At 29.9% G+C, this 23,010-nt stretch overlaps 1 protein-coding gene and 1 pseudogene across 1 annotated transcript; one reads left to right on the plus strand and one right to left on the minus strand.

Moving 5' to 3' along the window:
• Nucleotides 1-4,169: 4,169 nt before the first annotated feature.
• On the minus strand, nt 4,170-6,251 carry LOC120174567 (annotated as a pseudogene).
• A 14,228-nt stretch (nt 6,252-20,479) lies between these two features.
• On the plus strand, nt 20,480-22,826 carry LOC120174701 (probable protein S-acyltransferase 15). The gene is made up of 7 exons (XM_039181469.1): nt 20,480-20,797; nt 21,443-21,535; nt 21,617-21,718; nt 21,811-21,879; nt 22,241-22,339; nt 22,435-22,530; nt 22,600-22,826. The coding sequence occupies exons 1-7, from the start codon at nt 20,522-20,524 to the stop codon at nt 22,693-22,695; spliced, it is 831 nt and encodes a 276-aa protein (XP_039037400.1). The 5' UTR covers nt 20,480-20,521; the 3' UTR covers nt 22,696-22,826.
• Nucleotides 22,827-23,010: the final 184 nt, after the last annotated feature.

The following is a 23,010-nucleotide window of genomic DNA, read 5'->3' on the forward strand; positions in this document are numbered from 1 at the left end:
AAAAAACTTCTCTTTTCTAACCTGAGCCTAACCTTAGGTTTGCTGGCACCACCGCAACCATCGTCTTTCCACCATCCATAGCCAGTCGAAACCACCATCTCTGACCCTCGTCATCATAAGTCATTGACACTCGACCTATACTCGCCACGTCTAACTAGGCCGAAGCCTAAATAAAAAAACACAAGCAAGAGAGGCTATCCGGGGTTCGTGGGATCTAGAACTTTCTTTTGACAATCTACATAGTAAAACAGTTTGCGAGCGTGAGGAGAAGCTTCGGTCAAAATATAAGATTGATCCAATGGTTCGACTTGGAGATCAAAATCGAAGAATGTCGAGATTTCAAGGTTAAGTTTGAGTTTGTTTGGAGTGCTTTGGAGCATACTAATTCAAGAAAGAAGAAAAGGGACAAGAAAGTGTCATTTTCGAGTTGTCGTTTGTTGGAGTAGATGGTGGTGGGTCTTACGGTCAGAGCTATTTGTTAGGCTTCCACAGGGGTGGGGTATGCTGGTGCGCTTGGCGGTAGGAGTCGTAGTTGTGGAGATAACCCCCTGGGAGTTGTTCTTTTTCAAAGACAACACAAACGACAATGGAATTAACCTAGGGTTTGGGTTAGAATTATGGTTAGAAAAGAAAATATGGGGGAAGAAAGAGGGTTTTTATATATTTTTTTTGGGTAAGTGGGTGACAAAAATAAGCTTTTAAAAGTTTAAGAGTCAAATTTAAAATTAACCTTTGTTTTTATTAAGGTGTCACGATCATTAAACTAGTTACCAAATTATTACTTTTTTAAAACTAATTACCAAAACATGACAAACCTAAAACATAAATGACAATCATTATATAAAACTAATTGTTCTATTATCCGACTCTCTTCTTTTTCCCCCGTTGACTTACAAAACTGCAGGTCCTACTTTTTATATTTATTATACACTTTGTGTGACATCATAGTACTTACTAGTTTCTTCAATCTTCACAAGTTACACCAAAATTCACAAACTCAATCATGATAACTAAACAATATATGATGCACTTAAGGTATGAGTTTCGAATATGAATATATATTCAATATAGACATGATTAAATTTATTTAAGTAAATTTTTATATGAAAGTCATATTTTTATATCCATATATCGAACACAAATATCAGATATGAATGTTTTATAAAAATGAAAAACTGATACAAGATAAGCAGGGATGGATGTATATGGAGAGTGGGAGGAGCTCTTGGACCTATCAAAATTTTTGGTCTAATAACATTTTTGATCCTTATTATTTTGAACTTAGATACCTTACTTCTAATATTTGATTCTGACTCCGTCCTTGAAGATAAGGACCTGTGTCGATGGTCAATGACTTGTTGCAGCATATATGCAACTCATGAAGAAGATGGCAAAACATGCATGGTCCCAGTATTTAAACCCCTCTCTCTCAACCCAATCCTCTTGATTCCTCTATCAACCAATCAACCAATAGGAGTGTAACATAAGTTTATTCCGAAAGCATATGCTTTCTTCATGAGAATTATTCCTTAGAATATACTCTTCCAGAAGCGTAACGATGTGAGCAAAAGATTTCAGGGTTGGACCACATATAACTCTACATTGTTAACATTTTCCCTTGATATACATGTATTGGTAGAATATGTTTTGGTGATGAAAAATGCATTGTTGAATGTGTTTGTTTATGGTCATCTAAGCCGAATTCATTCATCCTCTTCATGGCCAATTCATTGTTCAAGTGGTTTCGTCGGCGACCGGAATAATCAAGTGCACACATGCAGAAATGATGTTTAGATGACCATCAACAAACGCCTTCATCGTATTGCATTCAGGGCGTAGGGTTTAAGGATTTTCTTCTTTTTGTCTCCTTTTGTAACACCGGAGTTATGCTTTGTTATGATTTAGAAGCACTAGTTCGAAACCTCAAGCTGGTAAGTGTTTAGAGTTTAGGGTTTAAGAAGTTTCTTCTTCTTTGTTTTCTTTGATGGGCTTCAAATTCCAGTTGCTGATATTGGTGCTTGGCTTACTAGGAAATCTGGATTACCAATAGGTGAATTTTTGTTTTGCTTGTACATTTCATCCTATTTATGTAAATTTTTTATGTGTAAATAATTTGTTCTATATGACTTTTGAGACATTTGCTGTACTTTTGTTAATGTTATGTTCTATTTAGCATTTTTCTGTGTCTGTCTTAGGTATAAGGAAATCCAAATATTGAAGTTATTATATTTGTTGTTTTTGAACAATTTAATATATATTTTATACCTTTCAATATTTAAAAGCATTGATAGATTATTTTTTAAGTTAGTGGCCATTGGATAATTTTATTCATCAAACAAAACATAAGGTTTGAGATTTTCGATATCCAGTAATCATGTTGATTAGGATGCTGACAGAACTGCTTATATGTTTGAGATTGACCGATATCCAGTAAATATGTTTGAGATGAACAATCTATTATAGGTCAATTATGGAGGTGATCCTTTTAATCCAATTTATTTCATTTGTAATCGTTACGATTTAATCTCTAAAAATATAATATCCTATCCTATTAAACCAATTAATTGTAGGTAAAGGTCCACAAATTTTAAACTGTCTTTAAAACTTTAAAAATCATTAAAGCCTAATACACAAGTGATAAATGCATTTGAATCATGCACTTATTATTTTCTACCTATGCTACTTTGTATTTTGTGGCAATTACTGACAGCAACTCAAGGGACTGAGGAAATTGTTCATAGACTGATTCTGATGCAGAAATTTGAATTTTGATGATGATGATGATGAAACACTTGTTTCAGAATCTTCATATATATACCTGAAATTTTGAATCGAAAGCTTCTAAGTCTGATGATTAAAAAATTATTTTAAAGCAAAATATTATTTTTAATTATTGAGAAGAGTGTCTCATTCAAATTAGTTCATTTGATTAAAGGATGGTTCCATCCAGGATTAAAAATCAAAAAATTTAAGGACCAATTTGTATAGCATGCAAAATTGGAAGTTTGCATGATAGATATCCCAAAAGTGACATTAGTGGACATTTGGTAATCCAAAATCATTTGGTAATCCATCAATTCAAGGAATAATAAAAGCTTAAATTAGATTAGTACAATTAGGTGTGTAAATGAACAGATCGTTTGATGATTTGTTCGTGAATCGTTCCTATAATGTTAGTTTATGCTCGTTTGTTAAGCTAAATAAACGAGTATGAACAAAATTTCTATGTTCATGAACAAACTCGTTTACAAGCTCATTTACTTCTTCTTTCTTTTACATTTTATATATTGATGAATATATGAACTAAATTGAACACGTGGTGAAATTTGAAGTTTAAACTATGAAGTTTAAGAAGTTTAAGAACTAGTGGCGTAGTTTTACCATTTTTAGCTTGCAAGTGAACATGTACGCGAACATATAAACAGACGTTAAACGAATATGTTTGCGAACACTAAATAAACGAACATGAACACCTTACAAAATAAATAAACGAACATAAACATGATATTAAAAATTTAAATGAACATGAACACTTTTAAAAATAAACAAACGAACACGAGCATACTCTAGTTTGTTCTAGTTCGATTAATTTACACCCGTAAATGTAATCGAAACCAAGTTCATTTATGTGTATATATGGTGTTTGAATTCAATTAGGTAAGTATATGTATCTAAATCAAGCAATTTACTAGCATATAAAATGATAAGGTATCAGGTATGTGATTGTGTGTTTCAATATGAAATTTCAATGTTTTGTTATATCTAAGCATTCTATTTAATAGTGTTGATAAATTAGTCCATAATCTGATGAATGTACGATTATCTGTTTATTTAATTTAATTTAATTTTAATTCAACTTTGACTAAATTTCAGTCAGTTAATTTTAATAACGAACCCCAAACAGATTTATACAGGGCGACAAAAATCTAGAAATAAATCAAACGTATGGCGACAAAAATCTTTGACAATTCTAAAAAGACAGAACATTCAGTAGAACACGACACATAAACTAACACGAGAATGCAACCAGAGAAATAGATTTGTGTAATATCCAGCAAACTACCATAATTTAGATACAATGACCTCAACATCGCCAGCAAACTATAATATAACTTGAATGACAGAACTGAAATTCTTCGTAAAAACTGAAACCCTACGGCATTCGAAATTCTGCAAAACCACCACCTATGAAGATGCCAGAGTTTTCTTGAGGCAGCAGTTGTAGGTGAATGGGCGTTCCAGTTGAACGAGGTGGCCTGTTCTGTCTATGTATTCTAGACTCGCTTTCTCTCCAATTTGCCTGCGTGTTACGCATGATTATTTCAAAATCAATTAATTATATGTGTCTGTATAGCAAAAACAAACTAAAAGAATAACTGTATACTTACTGTTTTACGTAGCGGGCTGTATCCAAGTCAAAGATCTGATCGTCCTTTCCCCACAAAAGATGTATCTTCTGCAATAATTTACGATGTTTTAAATATGTAATTGGGTATTTGATTGAGTGGAATCAAAAAATTTAAATTAGTTGAGTTGAAAATTCATTTTTTTATACTCAAATTTCATTTGAAATTTTTTCGAGTTGCTTGGGTTTATGTCTAAATTTAAGAAAAACTACTTCAAATATCACTAAACTTTACCCGTTGATTCGTTTATACCACTGAATTTTTTATTTTGTCAATTATAACACTTAACTTTAGTTTTATATTCAGTTCCGTGACTTAGTCATTAAAATCAGTAACGAGACAATAACACGACTAACGATTGTTGATGTGGCTGCCACACCGGCTGTTTTAATGTACAAAAAGCTCAAAATAACGTCGTTTTGTTACATAAAACTTAAAACTAAATACTTTTCATATGGATCAAACCTTAGCATCCTAAGATCTAAGGCTCATGCTTGACCATCAAAACAGTTGGTGTGGTAGCCACATCAGCAATTGTTAATTATGTCATCGTGCCATTATTAATTTTAATGGTAGAACAACATGATTGAATGTAAACCTAATTTCAATGTTATAATTAACAAAATTAAAAGTTTGATAGCATAAACGAGTCAACAAGTAAAGTTCAGTGGTATTTGAAGTATTTTTTTACTAAATTTAATTATAAATATTTATAATGTCATGACAATAATTGGTTCTAATTTAAACAGTACCTATATATATATACATCATGTACACTTGAGAGCCTCGAATCAAAGTCCTATTTTATAATTTAAATTTTATTTTATATTTTAAAATCTTTTAATATCAAATTTTTTAAATTGAATTTTGTTAACAGTTAAGCTCATCGACTTTTTAAATTTTTAACTAATTTATAATTATATGTTGAGTCCATTAAATTTCATTTTTTTATAAATTAAATTAATAGTGCTCAGTGGTTCTCATCATTAGTAGTGTTTAGGTGCTCGTCGAACGTGACAAATTCATCTAATAAATTAAGAAAATTTTGAACATATATTACTCTATAATCATTTCATTTGACTAAAAAAATTACCTGATGGTAACTAGGGAGAGTAAATTCCTCGTCACTGATCACCAAAGTTTGTAGAAATTCCAGTTTCTCCCTTCTGTAAATAGATATTCCCTGCCACAATTCTCAAATATATATATATATATATAATCAAACTTTAAATTAATTTTACAAAAGTAATTACCTCCAAAATTTCTTTGTAAAACCAACTCGGCAACTTTGGAAACCTCATTGAAGCAACTTGAACGGGGTTTCAACACCCTTGACGGAGTCAGGAAGCAAGTAATCAGCCCAACTTTTGAACCCTAAATGATAGGCTCTGCTGATCAACTCAGTCAAAGCGATAACCGAGCAGGTCACCACCATGGACTCGACCAACTCAGGGTAAACCTCAGCCATCTTAAAACCAACCAATCCTCCATAACTAAAACCAACCAAGGTACATTTTCCGACGCCAAGTTTTTTTCAACCCTTTGGCCACGCACTCGGCCTGAAACTCTACCGATCTCTCCGTCCTGTTAGTGATGGAATCACCGAAGAAGAAGAAATCCGGGACGTAAACGGAGTAGTTCTTGGCTAAAGCTAATCCCTGAAACTGCCATGTTAGGATACCGTCGAAGGCAAAACCATGGAGGAAGACGACGGCTGGCTTCTGGCTTTTATTGGTTGTTCCGGTTGGAACCCAAAAGTTGCTCGATCTCTATCTTTTGGGGGCTTATCCCGTCTAGCTTCAACACCCCATGCAGAAGAAACTTGTATATCTTGAAGAAAAACATTTTTTTTCTTCTCAATTGTGGAAAAATTTTGAATTTGACAGGAGGGAAAGAAAGTAAGAAGAAATGGAAATATATCTTGAAAATGTTGCAATCCAATAATCACATTTGCCAATCTTGAAAGTGTTTCAATCCAAGGGAACAAGGTAGGTAAGAAGTCACCTTCAAATTACAGGTTTGATTTTAAAGTTTCTCATCCTCTCATCAACGCTACCATATTTGAAATTTTTCGACTCTAGTTATTCGGATTTTTATATAAATTTAGTTGTAAAAATTTAGAATGTTATGGTACTATTTGATTTTAATTTAAATATTTTTTTATAACTATATACGATATACATACATATTTCTTTGTATCTTTTCATATGTGATATACATATATCATACAAAATTGAGAGACTCGACTTGAACTTGAAAATCAATCAACTAATTACTAAATTTTTTAAGTTATTCGAGTTCTATATCTCAACTCGAATTTGAATTTTTTTTAATTGAGTCGAGTTTATGAAATTTTAATTCGAATCAAGTCAAGTCTAGTTTTTTAGAATTGAGGCTAAAAGATTGATTTTTTGAATTGAGTCAAGTTTTGTTCAACCCTATCTAGAAGTTACAACCGAATCATGGTAACCATGTTGATCATAAAAGTGTTCAACGAAAAAAATGTGTTTGATAAATTATTTTTTAAAATATTTACCAAATATATTATTAGAAATCAACTAATACCATAGTTAAAAGAATATTGAACATAAATGGGGTTTCCACCATTCATTTAAAGAAGACAGAACTCAACAGCATTTAACACTTATTATTCTTTTAAAAATAGAAAGGAACAACATCTTACCCCAGGCTATAAGCTTATTCGTCAGATGCTGGGAGTATGGTCGTGGCAACAACGTAGCGTTTAAGGTTCCAAACGGCATATCCTTGTGAAAACACGACAGGGAAAAGGTGGATCTGAACTAGAGATTTAACTTCGATTATAGTTGTATGTTGTAGATACAATGAATATTATTGTAGTTGTTGTAGGTATCACCGTAAATTAAACATATAATAAAAATATTTTTCTATAATCATTGATACAAGAAAACTAACGATTTAAGATCACAAAAAGACCGTATAAGAAAAATGTTTAAAAAATTAAATAAATAAATTCGAACAAAAGGTAGATACAAATATATTTGATCGCATTTACAAACGAATCACAAAAGATGATCAAGCTGTTAAGAGACCACATACAAGCCGTAAATTAGAATCGAACGATATGAAAAATTATCCACGAACACAAATCACATATCCAATCTAATTCGAGGGTTCAAAATAATAAAAATCAACATGATAACAAATAAACTTATTCTGTAACTATTACAAGCATCCAAAATTAAGATAATACTTAAATTATATAAAACTCAAAATTTCTGAATCAAAAACTTATTGTGCTTAAATGTATTTAAACGATTAACTATAATAATATTAGTTGTCAAATAAAATTTTATTTTAGTTATATAAACTGCCATTTCATTTTTTTATCAACTTATTTTATGTTAATATTTATGTTGCTTGCACATCAAACGTCTAAGTCGGTATGTCCGATTGGTTAAGGAGGCAGACTTGAAATATGTTGGCCTCCGCCCGCGCAGGATCGATCCCTGCTGTCGACGATATATCTGTAATATAGAATTTTAATAACAAACGACCTAACGAAGCTTTCTTTCCCCCTCCCCTTTTTTATTGGGCATTTATGCTAACAAAATTTAGGGTATTTTTGTTTATAAGTCATTGGTTTTTTTTAAATACTTTTTTTTACTTCTTAATGTTTAGTTAGTAAAAAATAGATTTGTCAATGCAATTTATTTTTCTGATCAAAAGATTTTTTTTTGCATTTTCTAGAAATTAACTTACAGTTTAATTTCCCATAAATCTTTTTTTTTTTGGAACTTTTACTTAAAAGTTAAATACTAAAAATATTATTTCGTGTGTTTAATATTAATATAATATTTTAGTATCATTTTAATAAAATATTAATTAATAATATATATTAATAATTTTAACAATATAATATAATATTTTTAATATTATAATAATATATGATAACATATTCTTAATAATAAAATGAATATTATTTATTAATTTCATAAAAATAATATTATTAATTTATTAAACATTTAAAGTGTATTTATTAATACTTTTTCAAGCTGTAATATAGTACATTTATTTTAATAAATAATTAACATTATTTATTATTTATTATTTTACTATATACATAATATTTATTTTAATGAAGAATTAATATAATTTATAACATTTTTATTGTAATAAGATATATTAATCTTAAATTTTTTATTTATAAAATTATAGAGATAATATTTTAATATTAATATTGACATCAATAATATTAAATAATTATTCTAATTTTTTTTAAAAATAATATTAACTTTTTATAATAAATAATATTATTTCTTATATTTAATATTTATAATAAATAATTTTTAAAAAAAATTATCAACTAATGAAAAATAATTTATGAACTAATGACGATGACGACTTTCTCAACCTAGATATTGTGGAGGTATCAAACCACTCTTGACTAGGGTAAAACAACCTTAACATACACAAACCGCTCTTGACTACCTCGGAAAAAATGGAGAAATATAAAATTAATTTTAGTACATATCAAAAGCATGTGGTCGGTTGGACACTTTTAATAATAAAAATTTTAAATTCAACAACTTTAAAAAATTAAAAAATATATTATCATCAACAATTAATTAGTTTAGTAAAATAAGATGCCAGAATTTTAAGTAATGTCAGGAGTTTAAATCATGACGTTTATGAATGGAACAATCTAAGTTGAGAGGGTTACTCCTATAATGGATCTCTATAGAATCCGATTTGAATTAATTGATCAATAGATCGAATATCAGTGATTAATTAAAAAAACATTCTCATATTCAAATTAAGTTCTTTTATTAGTTTTTATATGCAACAAAATCAAATAGTTGCACGATGATATCTCTTGGAATAAGAGAACCGGTCAAATAATTAGGTTAAACAAGGATCCAAATTAAGGATCCATGTGAACTTCCAAATTTTCAAACTAATTATAATTTATAAATAAATAAAACAAATTTGAAAACAATGCTGAGCAGAAGTACTAAGATAAGTGTTCATACCGAGATAATGGTGACTTGGTGGGTTAGTTTTGACTTATTATTTTGAAGCATATCAAGGGAAAAATTATAAAAAAATGGCAGTAACAGACTCAAACATTTAAAAATAAATCTAAAATGAATAATTATTTAAGTCTTTCAGCTAAAAAATTTTAAAGTTTTAATATTTATCCTCTTTATATGAGTAATTGCATCATATGTCCCCAAACTATAACCCACATTTTAAATTGATCCTTAAACTTTTGATTATTCAAATTTTATCCCCAAATTCATTCAAATATGTAATTAGTTTCAATCATAGTTTAACCTAAAATTTATTTTTTTTCAAGCATATAATAATATAACTTGGTTCAGGAACCCTAGTGACCTCGGTGGTAGAGGAATTTTTATTATTCCTTGAGGTCTCGGGTTAGAGCACTAGGATGTCAGGGGTACGAGAATTCAATGTCAAAGTGTTGAGAACTATCTTTGGACGAACACTACCTTGTACTTACCCCAGATTAATAAAAAATAATAATACAACTTGGCCTAAAGATTTTATTAAAAAGGAATGCGATTAATATGTGTGAATAGTTTTAGATGAAATTGGAATGTTCAAAAAGTTTGGGGACCAATTTAGAATGAAGGTCATAGTTTGGTGATAAAAATGAAATGTTCAAAAGTTTAAGGACTAATTTAGAATGATAGTCATAATTTAAGAATGAAATTAGAATATTTAAAAATTTAGGGACTAATTTAAAATGAGGATAATAATTTAAGGACTCTCTTTATACGCTAAACGTTAAACTAAACTTGACAACTTTTTTTAATTATATATATGCAGTTGCTATCGAGGGGCTTTACACGTTCGCCCCTGAATATATATGTATGAGATAAGATTTTGTTACACAATGTAAAACTCTTTTAGTTGACTGTTGGATGAATGAAAATAGATGGATGAGATTAACAGTAGGAAATGAGAATATATTCACTCGAAAAAAAAAACAAGTCAATCTCAGCCATATATTTCCACTCATCTAATGATCTTAAATCTGTGTAAAACTAAAATAGTTTTACATTGTGTAACATGATCCTATCTGATATGTGTGTGGTTTTTAGGTTTATCTTACCAATTTTAATATAAATTTATTTTTCAGAAATTAATTTTCCAATAAATATTCCATGCAAAATACACGCATTCTACATCTCGCGACTTAATAGTTAGTGTTTAAATCAATATTAAAATTTTAAACTTTGAAAAATATAAAGATTAACAATGATTAAATTTATAATTTATTCATAATATATAGACTAATATAATAATAATTTAGCCTAATTTATCCTACATTGGATCACTATATTGGGATCCAACTATCTTGAAACCGATAATTTAACCTAATAAAATGATCATTAAAATATGAATATTCATATTTCATATTTTAATTTGGAGAATTCGATGGCTTTTCTGATGTTCGCATTTCCAAGGTATATTCCAGCTTGGGAATTGGCACAAGCCGACAGTAAATCTAGCATTTAAAACTTAAAGATGTTATTCACAAGACTCGAAACTAATAGGACAAGAAATGTAATATAAACAGACTTGCAATAATATATTTAACGATAATTTTCCTGAATATCCGACGTCACCCATTAATTGTTTCTGAATGATAAAGAAAAATATCATTCTTTTTAAAAATAATGAGTTCTAGTAGATATATCTATAGTATATGTAGGCCTGTCAATTACTAACTATTTAATAAGTTTATCAAATAAATATATACTATATTATAATCATTTTAAATTATTTAAAAATAATTTAAGTATTACAAAATCTATTAAAAGAAAAAGATGAAAGGTTAGTTGACATCTCTCTCACAATTAATTAAATTGAATATATATAATAAAATATAGCAGTTACTTGCTGGCCTAATAAAAGGCAAATAAATGTAAGAAAAAAATAGTACTAGGTAGGGATGGCAACTCAACCCGAACCTGACGGGTTTTGACTCGATCGGGTCGGATATTTTTTAAAAAAATTTAGATTTGGGTCTGGTCGGGGTTTTTTATGCACTATTCGGGTCGGGTCGGGTTCAGGTTTAGGGTGAAAAAAATCTGACCCGACCCGAAAAATATATATAATTTTATCCTATATATTTAGAGATAATTACAATAATACCCCTCTATATATAATTTTTTTCAATTAAGTCACTGTTTTTATTGAATAAAAATATTTTTTTATTTCGGGTCGGATCGAGTCAGGTTTCTAAGTCATATATTCGGGTCGGGTGAAACCTTAATTTCATCGGGTCGAGTCACGGGTGAAGGACCCTTTCCTTTCGGGTCAGGTCCCGTGACCCAAAAACCCGACCCGACCCATTGTCATCCCTAGTACTAGGTTGCTGGCAATGATTTGGCAGGAAAGCCCCGCTCACCTTTCACTTTATCTCTCGTCAATTATTTATTTTAAAAGCTAAATAAAATAAATAATGTTAAGCATGTTTTCTCAAAATTTAAAAAATTGAGCTGAACCGAGTGCAACCCTAACTAGTGATTGAACCAAAGAGGGATTGTGAGAGGTCATGCACCTCCAGAAATTTTTTGTCTGCTGGCAATTTAAATCCCTATTAATTTGAATATTTGTTAAGCTTACCCTTCTCCAAAATTTTGAAGTTAAATAATTTTACTCTTTTCGACATTTAATCCTCTAAACCTTAACCGCATGTATGTGCACCAAGTGGAGTAATAATTTAATGGGTAATTTTAGCATCTAAAGTATTGCTTTTATTTCGTTTTGGTGTCTAAATTTTATCTTCTTTTAAATTATACTTAATGTATAGTTCAGGTTTCAATTTTGTACTTCACCGTTTAAAAATTAACATAACCGTTGACATGTCATTTTCAATGATGAGATGATATTGCTTTATGGTGACACATCAACATCTTTGTTAAATTTTTAGCGGTGAGATGCCAAAATGAAATTTAAACTAAACGTTATGTATGATTTTGAGGGGAAAAAAGAGTTCAATTTTATGGAAAAAATAAATTTAAGTATAGCTCTATTCACTATAAGTATATATAGCAAGAAAGGTAAAATTGTCATTGAAGATCGTAGTACATGATATTAGTTAGGATGATACAATTGTGAGTAAAGTTGACACTTATGATGGCTTTACTAATGTGAAGACTAAGTTAGTTTATACATCCAAGCTTGAGCATGGTTTGGATCTAGTTGGAAATCATTGTTGATTATTACTCTTTAAAGGGTTTTAAGGAAGAGGTGGAGAACTTGTTCGTCGAGGTAAAAATTTGGTTATTTATTGAGTTTGAACTTTTTGTAAAATTTAAGATTTTGTCTTGAACTTCTTGCACTTTCAAAATGTGAGTCAATATGGAGAATGTTAGAGTCTTATTACAATGTTTGAGGCAAATTCTATTTGAATCTGAATAGGACTATACTTCTAATATTATATGTTGATTAAAATCATGAAACCTAATTTGAGTAGATTTATTCTATGCAACTTTCCTAAAGTATTTATCCTTATAAATAGATAGTATGGTTAGGATTAAAATTCAAGTCGTTTCAACAATTCCTTCTGTATTCTTCTTTTCGATAATAGTAAAATTTCTTCTTATTTACTCGTGATTTTTCTTTTTAAGGTTTTTTCATGTAAAATCTTGTTTTTTATTATTATGATATCAATATGATTGTCATTCGCTTTTTAACTTGTTAAAGACATAAAATAATAGACGAGAGCATAGAATTTCCATGCATCTACAAGTCGCTTGAAAATCTCTCTTAGGGATGTGATGTGTATATAAGCACCATCAAACTATCACATTTCCTTCGCCTACATCTTTTCGCTTCTCTTAGGTTTCTTTTATATACATTAACTTGACTAGATCTTGACTTATATCATAATATTCTTCTCCCCTCCCCTTCTTATACCTTCTTTGAACATTTTCCCTTCCCCCAAACTCTACAAAATGTTTAAGCCTTTTTTATTTTTCAATTTCTCGGGACATATTTTCTTATTGTGCTTAGGGTTTTTTTTCTTGGTTTGGGGAGTGAGGGAAAGTGTTTTAGGTTTTTAGCATCAGAGATCCAAGTTTGTTGGATTTATTATATGAACTAAGTTTCCGATTCTCTTTTGTTTCCTGCAGATTTCACATTTAGTTGAAGATTTATCAGTCATTTTCTGCTGAAGCAGCATCCTCAAGATTCACATGCAAGTATGGCCATAGTTTTTATTTTGAAACATGTGAATCTTGATGATGCTGCATCGGCCATTAATGACTTCACAGCTCAAAACCTTATGAAAATCTTCATAGATCTTGAAATCTTCACAGCTTTCTTGTCATCCATTAAAGGTAAAAACTAAACCGCTTCTCAATCTCAATACCCTTTATATATATAAATATATATTCGAGTACTGTTGTGTGTTTTTTTTTAAAAGAACATGATGATGATGATGATGTGAGTTATTTGCTATTATATCAAACATATGGGGACAGTTTCAAATTTGAGGAAGTTAAGGTTTGATGAAATTTTAGAGATTTTAAACCATCAGTTTCCCTGTCCGTACAATACCAGTTCCTTCTTTTGTGTTCTTACCCTACTTAGGGTTTAGGGGTCAACATTTTGCACATGAAGGACGTTTTTTAATATATATTTGATCTTTCAAAAAAATTAAGCAACTATCAATAACATCTTCATCTTTATTTGAACTAAGACGCAATATTAATGTAAACATGGAGATTAAGAGAATCAATATGACAGATTGCTCTATGAATGGTTTTAAATGTATCGACAAACTATCGTAAAAGGGGATCTAACTATACTAGACTGTCAAAATTTTTGGATCAAGATGCAACATGAAATGTCAAACTATTATAAAGATAGACAAAATCGTGTCATAAATGTAGACGAACAATCGTGCCGTAAAGGCAGACAAAAATAAATACTTCAAGAATATGCGAAAAGAAATAAATCAAAATGAGAAAAATATTTATTTAGATCTAAATTAGAAAAAATTAAGTAAAAAATAATAATAAAAATGAGTGGCGATAACAATAGGTCACCTCGACGCCTAAGACGACATTTTAAAAGAAAAACTAGAGAAACTAGGACTTCGAAGGAGAGAAAACAGAGGCGAGAAAACTTTGTTTCTTATATGCTCATACGTGCACATGAAGAACTTAGGACATAAAAAAATACATTAATAAAATAACATAGTAATCCATGTTTCTGGGTCATTTGAGGACACATAATAATCATGTTTCTTGAATGAAACGTCTCACATGCAAACCAAAAGAAAAAAAACAAATTATACATACAACATTAGCTGTAAGTCAACAGAGACATGGGAACCAATATGATTTCTAATCGACAAATCCACATGTTGATACTTGGAGACGCATCATGGGAGTAAATGATAATTTTTTTATGGACTATGTTGCTGTTTGGTATCCGAGAAAATTTAACTTGAGTTTTTCTTTTTTCCATTTTTCTGGGTAATCATAAAGCTCTGGGATGTAAAGTGGAGGGGGCATTTAGGGAAAAAGAAAGTGTGACTTTCTTCAAACAGATCCACTAAATCTGGGGAGAAAAACAACCTCAAAGAGTACGATGATATAATTGCAGATCAACCTTAATCATTACAGGACTCTAAGCTGTAATACAGAGATTTGTACAATATTTTTTTTGTATCACATGTCTAGGTTTCGATCCTTAAATACGGGCAGAAAGCTATTAAATTTGGTTTTAAATGTTATGATTCCAACAAGTGTTCTACATGGCACATGCATTATGTACTATTTTCCTTCTACTAAGATTAGAGAGTTTTTTTTTTATCGAGACTCACATTTCGAGGTTAAACGATTTAAAAAATAAAATTAAATTTATTGAGAAAAAATATTACTTTTCTATCAGTATTATAGATTTGTTTTTAATCGGAGCGCTATAGATTCAATCTATTGATCAATTATTTAGATTAGATTTTGTAAAGTCTCATGATGGGAAATACTCTTCCAATCCAGTTTGCTTGATTCGCAAACTTCATAATTCAAATTTGTAACATTGCTTAAAAGATTTAGTGTCTCACAACACTAGACCAAATGATTGTTAATAGAGCAATATAGAATTAATTATAAATTATCATTTATTTTTATTCACATCAAATCAAATTTATATAATTTATATGTTATTGTTTTAAATAATAATGATAAAAAGTAAATATATTTTTCAGATATAAAATCATATTTCTTGTATTCACAATCAGCTCATATAATTAAGTTTTCATAATATTTAAAATTTAATTATTAGATGTAGATATGTACTATTATAAAAATGATATAATATTTTTATTCAAAAAATAATACCATTTAAATATAATATTTTTTAACCTATCAAGTGACTTTAATGGTAAAAAGAAATATTATTCTTCCTAGAGGTTTTAGGTTCAAGCAATTATATTTACAAGGTGTGTATGCATTATCAATAGGTTATTTTTTTAAACAAATACTAATTTGTAATTGTCTTAGATTGTTAATATATATATATATATATATATAATATATATATATATTTCAAGTTTATATTAGATTATTAGTCATTATCATTTCGTTTTATAGAAGAAATATTGAATTTTAAACATACATACATCTTATACATAATCAAATTTTAGTATTTATGATTTTGATTGGTTATTAATTTAAAATGTTAGCATAGTTTAAAAATTGATTAATTAATTTTAATTTTAATAAAATTAATGAGAAATTATCTCAAATGTCACTAAATTTTGAGTTTGTAAAAATTTTATCATTGAACTTTAGAATATTTCAATGTAAACATTGAGCCATTAACCTACTAACATTTGGATGATGTGGTAGTTTCATATCGACATGTGTTGACGTGGAAGCTAAAAAATATTTATAAATTCATATTGATTTAGAGGTTTTCTTGGATTTGAGGGGTTTAAGGAGTTTGTTCAAAAATTCAAACAATGATAGGTATTCACAAATCCGATAATCAAAATTAGCTCCATTGGATGGTCGTAGAAGGAGATTGGAGTATTATAACATTGAATCTTTAGATAAAGTTTATCGATTTTAAGTGAGTTTCATGAAAAATCATTTGAAGGAGAAAAAAGAGAAGTGAAATAAGAATGTTTCGATATCAATCTTATTACGAATGTCTACTGATTACAGGTAACGATTGATGGATAATAACGATCGAAAAAGTTGACGACTATCTACATAGACCAAAATGATATGTAAACTAAAGTTCAATGTCTAAAACAAAAAGAAAAAAACTGTCACATCATCATATCTTTAACTATTTAATGATTTAGTGTTAAAATGAAAATGTTCATAAAATATCTCTGCATCTTAATAAAATAATTTTTTTATTATTTTAAGGTGATTATAAAGTAATAAATTATAGTGATGGTAATCTCTTGTGTTTGAATTGAGACTTCTAGGGATAATAATAGTCTCTTTAGCTACTAAAACAACTTAATTTATACTATTTTAATAAAATATTAAATATGATACATGAACAATTATTTGATATATTATTATGGTATATAATATCACCATTGAATATGGTTAGTACTATTTGATTTTTTAATTAATCTATACAGAAAAGATTGAAAGCGTAAATATGTATTAACCAAGCGATTTTGGTGGTTAAAATGTTTATTATTATTTTTTAAGATTTTGGATTCGAGCACCGCGTATGTTAAAATTATGAGCGTTCATTCTCAAAGATTTAAAAGTTTTTTAAACATATATTATTTTGTATTCACCCTAAATTTATATTAAAAAAAATCATAGGAGGATCAGCCCCACGGTCGAAGGGTAAAAAAATATCGTGGATTATAAAGAAAATGAAAATATTTGGTATAATTTATTCTAAAGATATATGTGTGTGTATTCGGTGCTACGTAGGCAGCTTAATTTCTACATGTCCTCCTCGGTCCCTTCAAACCTTATGCTACTTACCCATCAAATTTAAGAAATACAGTGAATCAAACAAATTCATGGCCCCCTTCACACACTACCTATTGATTAGATAGTACAATTTGGATGTTTCGATATTAATTTATTAAATGATAAATACAAACAACGCGATCGTACAATTAAATAGATACTTATATTTTACGTGAAAAACTCTTTAAGTAAATTATGTGCGGGTGATAAAAATTTTCACTAATGTCAAAAATATAATAATACAAGAGGAATATCATTAACAACTTAAAATCTAATCATAGTTCCTACCATATATTTATAAAGATAATTACTTGATTATAAAAAATGCTCTAACAATAAGAATCTCTATAATCCTCTATGGCAGGAAACCATGATAAGGGACGAAACTACTTGGGGGATGGGAAGGGTTGGTGCCTCTCCCAATTTTTTTGGTATAATAATATTTTAGGTCCTTTTTAATTTAAATATTAATATTAAAGTCTTTGTCCTCCTTAATTTTTAGATTCAAATATTTAATAAATTCTTATTATGTTGATATAAAATAATTTTATTTTCCCTCGACATTTAATCCTCCGTCCCTCAGCATGATAACAAATTTAGAATTCAAAACCCAACATTTACCATCATTGTTTTTCTCGTTGGAACATATTTAATTATTGTTGGGCCATGAACTTGTGTAGTAGGGCTGATATGGTCCCCCATGGAAGGCCACCAATGATACCAAGAGTACTACGGCTGTGAAAAAAAATTAAGAAACCCAAAAGGAGATGATGATGCTGAGAATTGAATGATCACAACCGTTTACATTGTACGTCCCCATTTTAGACACACAAGTTTAAACGCTTTGTCTCTTTCAAAAAAAAAAAAAGTTTAAACGCTTTGTCCTTCAAAAAAAAATTTAAACGCTTTGCTTCATTTGTGGGATTTATGACATCCATTGAGGTTTCTTGTACCATACACATGAAAAACATTAAGTGTGTGTTTAGTTCACGGAATGTAAGATTATCAGTGGGAATAAAAAATTAACAGGGAATATGATTACTGAGAATGTTGTATTTTGTGTTTGATTTGTTTAGTAGGAATGTAAGATTACCGTGTTTTGTTAAATGAATAAAAGAGTATTGGAATGTATATTTTATCAAATTGTCCTTGTTATATATTTGTTTTTTTAACAAGTTGAATTCAACTATAATATTACTATAATTAATTTATATATTTTCTTTAAAAATTTTAAATTCATAAAATTTATATAATTTTTTTTACAAAATTGAAAAGATAAATAGGTTTAATGAAATGGTAAAATTTTATTTTAACCCCTGAACTTCATATAAAATTCTAATTATGGACTTTTTTGTAAATCTAAAATAGTTTAAGGATAAATTTGTAATTTAACCTTCGTAGATATTTTTTATTCAACGACAGAATAAGGATATATTTGAGAGAGAAAATTTAAGGGCATTTTAGTCTAAAATGCCGGTAATTCAACAATATCTAAGAGAAGGGGTATTCACATTCCCGATAATATACCTCCAAAATACTACTATTGGGAATAAAAGATTACTAGGGGCTGAGAATGTTTGCCAACCAAACATGGGAATGACATTCCATTCCTCCGGTAATCCAATATGCCGCCAACCAAACGCCCCCTAAGGTTTAGTGAAGTCATGGAGGGACGAAGCTATCAAAATTATTTTTATAATTAAAAAATGAATGATAAATATCAAATTATACCTCCTAATTTTAGTTAAATTTGATTTTATCGCCCTCACTTTCTATGGTTAATTATATTTTTTCCTCCTCACTTTCTATGAGTAATTATACTTTTTCTCCTTAAGCTGGTATCTTGACTCCGTCCTTGAAGTCACGGATGTACATTGTGTAATGAAACTAGAAAAAGAAAGGCATATAGGGCTAATTTACAACAACAATATCAATACTTTAACACTACGAGATGGTATTTTTCTTTTTTCTAAATAGTCTAGGTGATTATAAGATAATATCTGTTCGGAATCTTTTTTAACTATTGACAACGCGTATACATCTAACACCCTACAAACGCAGGTACTCGAGTCCATATCTCCGAAGAAAACTACACTCTATTTTACTATTGGAATCAATTGATAAGTTCTGAGATGATATTTCTGTATAAATTAAAACAATAAATTATGATTTACACCACTTCGTTCTTTCTCGATCCATCTTTTAAAGGACTTAGGAACCCTTATTTTGTACTAGGTTTCCTTTTACTTAAGATTTTAAATCCACAAAGATAAGGTTAACTACCAGGGCCAGACTTCGGACCACACACTTCTAGAGGCCCAAAAACAAATTAAGTGGGTTCGACCTACCTGACTTGACAAAGTAACTTACGAAGGGTAAACTATCTATTTGGTCATCTCCTTATTACTTAGTTTGTATTTTGGTCATGCAACTATTATTTTTTAGATAAACTACGCATTTGTACCTAAATTATCAGTTTTGATCCGTTTTAGCATCTAAACTTCCAAATTTTTTAAATCATACCTAACATTTATTTTTTATTTGATTTTAATACCCTGCTGTTAAAAGCTTAACGCGTTTAGTACCTAAACTATCAGTTTTAGTAAACTTTTAATTTTTTTCAAAACTTAACGTTAAATTTTTAATGGGTACTAAAATGAAACAAAAATTAAACGTTAGGTATAATTTAAAAAAATTAAAAGTTTAGATACTAAAATAGATCAAAATTGATAGTTTAGGTACTAAGCTTGAAATTTATCCTATTTTTTTCAAAATCATATATAATACTATGTTTTAACTTTGTTTCAATTATCCATCGTTAAAAAATTAACAATAATGTTGACTTGATATTTTTAATTATTTTTCAATATTGATATAGTATATTACCTTATGCTAACACTCAATATTACATCAATATTGAAAATAATTAAAATATCAAATCAACATCATTGTTAATTTTTTAACAATAAATGACTAAAACAGAAACTAAGTAAAAGATGGCGGACCAAAATATGTATTTCACTCTTTACGAAATTAATGTTCTGTATCAACGGCCTAAAACTAAGTAACTAACCAAAAAAAAAAAAAAACTTTCGTGCCTCCAAGCTCTGATGTTCCCAAACCACAAATCTCCAAAAAATGAAGCTAAAAAAATTCCTCTCGATTCCAGTCTTTTCCGCGTTTTTCATGATGGGTTTCGTTTATTATATCACGGTTTTCATCTTCATCGAAGATTGGGCTGGTTTGCAGACCTCAGCTGGTTCATTAAACAACACAATCTTCACTTTCGTGGCTTCTCTCTGTCTCTTATCTTTCCTCGTTGCTGTTCTTACTGATCCAGGCTGTGTTCCCTTGTCTTATATCCCTGATGTTGAAGATACTTCTTTTGCATCAGATCAAGAACCAAAGAAAAATGTAAGATTTTCCCCCTTTTCTTTTTGAAATTATGTATCCAATCAATAGTTGTTCAGAGAAAGTTTTGAGTTTTTTTTCTAATTGAGTTTTGGTGGTATTTGGGTTTTCCTAATAGAATAGGAAGATGAGGAAATTAGAATGAATTTCTGGGTCTTATGGTAGATTTTGCTGGGTTTTTTACTGTTAGAAAATAAGGGTTTTTTTTTCTTTGTTGATTGAATCTGTATTGTCCCATAACTTTTCTGTTCCATAGAATTTTCCTAATGTTTGATGAAAGTTGATGAGAGAAGGCTATGTTTTATGTAGTACTAGAATTTGTAGTGGATCATTTTGTTGATGCAAAGATTATTGTGTCCTAGGAGGTATTGTCCCCATTAGATGTCTACATTATCTCTTTTTTGAGAAAAAAGAGCCTCGATATCGAAAGGGTGATTATTGTTGCATATCGATGTAGGATTGTGTAATGGATGATTTAGGTTTTACAATCGAAATGCTGTTGATGTATTCTCCATTTTAGAGGCCAAAGGACCATCCTTTGAGAATCCATAGGGAAAGGTTAATCTTGCTTGGTGACTATGGAGGATCATTTTCCACCTTAATGAACAAACTCATTGCGTGATCTGATTTCTGTAATGGATGATTTAGGTTCTACAATCGAAATACTGTGACAAATGTGCTGCATATAAACCCCGGAGGACTCATCATTGCCGGGTTTGCAAAAGATGCATACTAAGGATGGTAGGACATATTAAACAATTTCTATACAAGTAAATAGTTTTTCTTTGACCATAATGGTTTCTAATGCTAAATCGAACGCAGGATCATCATTGCCTGTGGATAAATAATTGTGTTGGTTATCGGAACTATAAAGCTTTCTTCGATCTTATACTTTATGCCACCATTGGTAGCATCCACTCAACAGTATGTATCATTGCTCCTTGTCTTCGTTTCTTCTTTCTTTTTTCACTTTTCGATGTTGCCTCAAGTTATAATATGAAACATGTCGTTCATAGGTAATTGTAATAAGTTGTACCCGTCAGAAGGATTGGAGTAACAGCGGAACTCCCCTCAAATTTTTTTATGTAAGTTGTCGTTACATATGTGCATCTGCAATTTATTGTAGTTTCTGTAAGCTGTTTACTAGAAGAATGATTATGTATTATGTGTTGCTGAGTGTGAGAAAAAACTATGTTATCTGGTCTCGGGAGTGAGTTTCGGATACGGATATGAGCCCGACAAGTATACGCTCATTTTTTAAAACTTTTTACATATATTTGAAGAGTCAATGTGTCCTAGACATATTTGTATGCAACGCACAGCCTGGTAACGTAGCTTTTATGTCACGCACACCATCCCTCCCCCGGGTGTTCTTTCTTCTCGCCCCTCGATTCATTTGTATGCGAGTTTATAAGCTATTTAATAAATTCTCGGAATGTGTTGTAGCTTGCTTGTGGAGTAATGACGCTTGCGCTATCAGTAACAGTCGGGACTCTCTTAGGCTGGCATATCTACCTTATAACTCACAATATGACAACCATAGAGGTACACCATCGACCGACCTTTTTGCAGTTGGTTCCACGGCTTGAATTTACCCCTCCATAATCCTCTAAACCACCTACAAACTATCCTTTTGCCAGTATTACGAAGGAATACGAGCCGCATGGTTGGCGAAGAAATCTGGGCTCGGCTATCGCCATCCATTCGATCTTAGTGTTTACAAAAACATTACCTTGGTACTCCTCCCTTCCTCCCTCTTTCTCCGTATTTTCCGACCGTCTCTTATATATCGACCTCTGAATCAGGTATTGGGTCCCAACGCACTAAAATGGTTTTGTCCGATATCGACTAGCCATCTGAAGGACGGAGTTAGCTTCCCTACTTTGCGTGATAGTTCGTAGATGTTTTCGGCTTCCAACCGAGTCATTGCAGTAAAATCACCTCATTTCGTCACATTGTTTAGAAGGAGAAAGGATGGCTTCAATAGTTAAAATGGTCAGCCATAGATGTATGCTTTTCCATTTTTGTTCTTTAACTTGAAAGAGTTTTTTTTTTTCAATTTTAATTCCATTTTTTGTAGGAATTTTATACATCAAGTTTTATCACATAATATAAGTTGAATGTAAATTTTTTGGGGGAAAACACCATATATATCATTGTTTTAATTTCCTTATTCATTTTTAGACTCTTTTTTTAATCTTTTTATTTGGATTTTT

The sequence above is a fragment of the Hibiscus syriacus genome, unplaced genomic scaffold (assembly GCF_006381635.1).
Source record: "Hibiscus syriacus cultivar Baekdansim isolate YM2019G1 unplaced genomic scaffold, ASM638163v2 tig00112114_pilon, whole genome shotgun sequence".
NCBI classification, from domain to species: domain Eukaryota; kingdom Viridiplantae; phylum Streptophyta; class Magnoliopsida; order Malvales; family Malvaceae; genus Hibiscus; species Hibiscus syriacus.

What these genes read in the sequence shown, in the direction of transcription:
- LOC120174701 (XM_039181469.1), top strand. Translation starts at nt 20,522, where the DNA reads ATGAAGCTAAAAAAATTCCTCTCGATTCCAGTCTTTTCCGCGTTTTTC. An exon ending in TTGGTAGCATCCACTCAACA is followed by an intron (nt 21,719 to 21,810) that starts GTATGTATCATT and finishes TGTCGTTCATAG; the next exon opens with GTAATTGTAATAAGTTGTAC. An exon ending in CTCCCCTCAAATTTTTTTAT is followed by an intron (nt 21,880 to 22,240) that starts GTAAGTTGTCGT and finishes AATGTGTTGTAG; the next exon opens with CTTGCTTGTGGAGTAATGAC.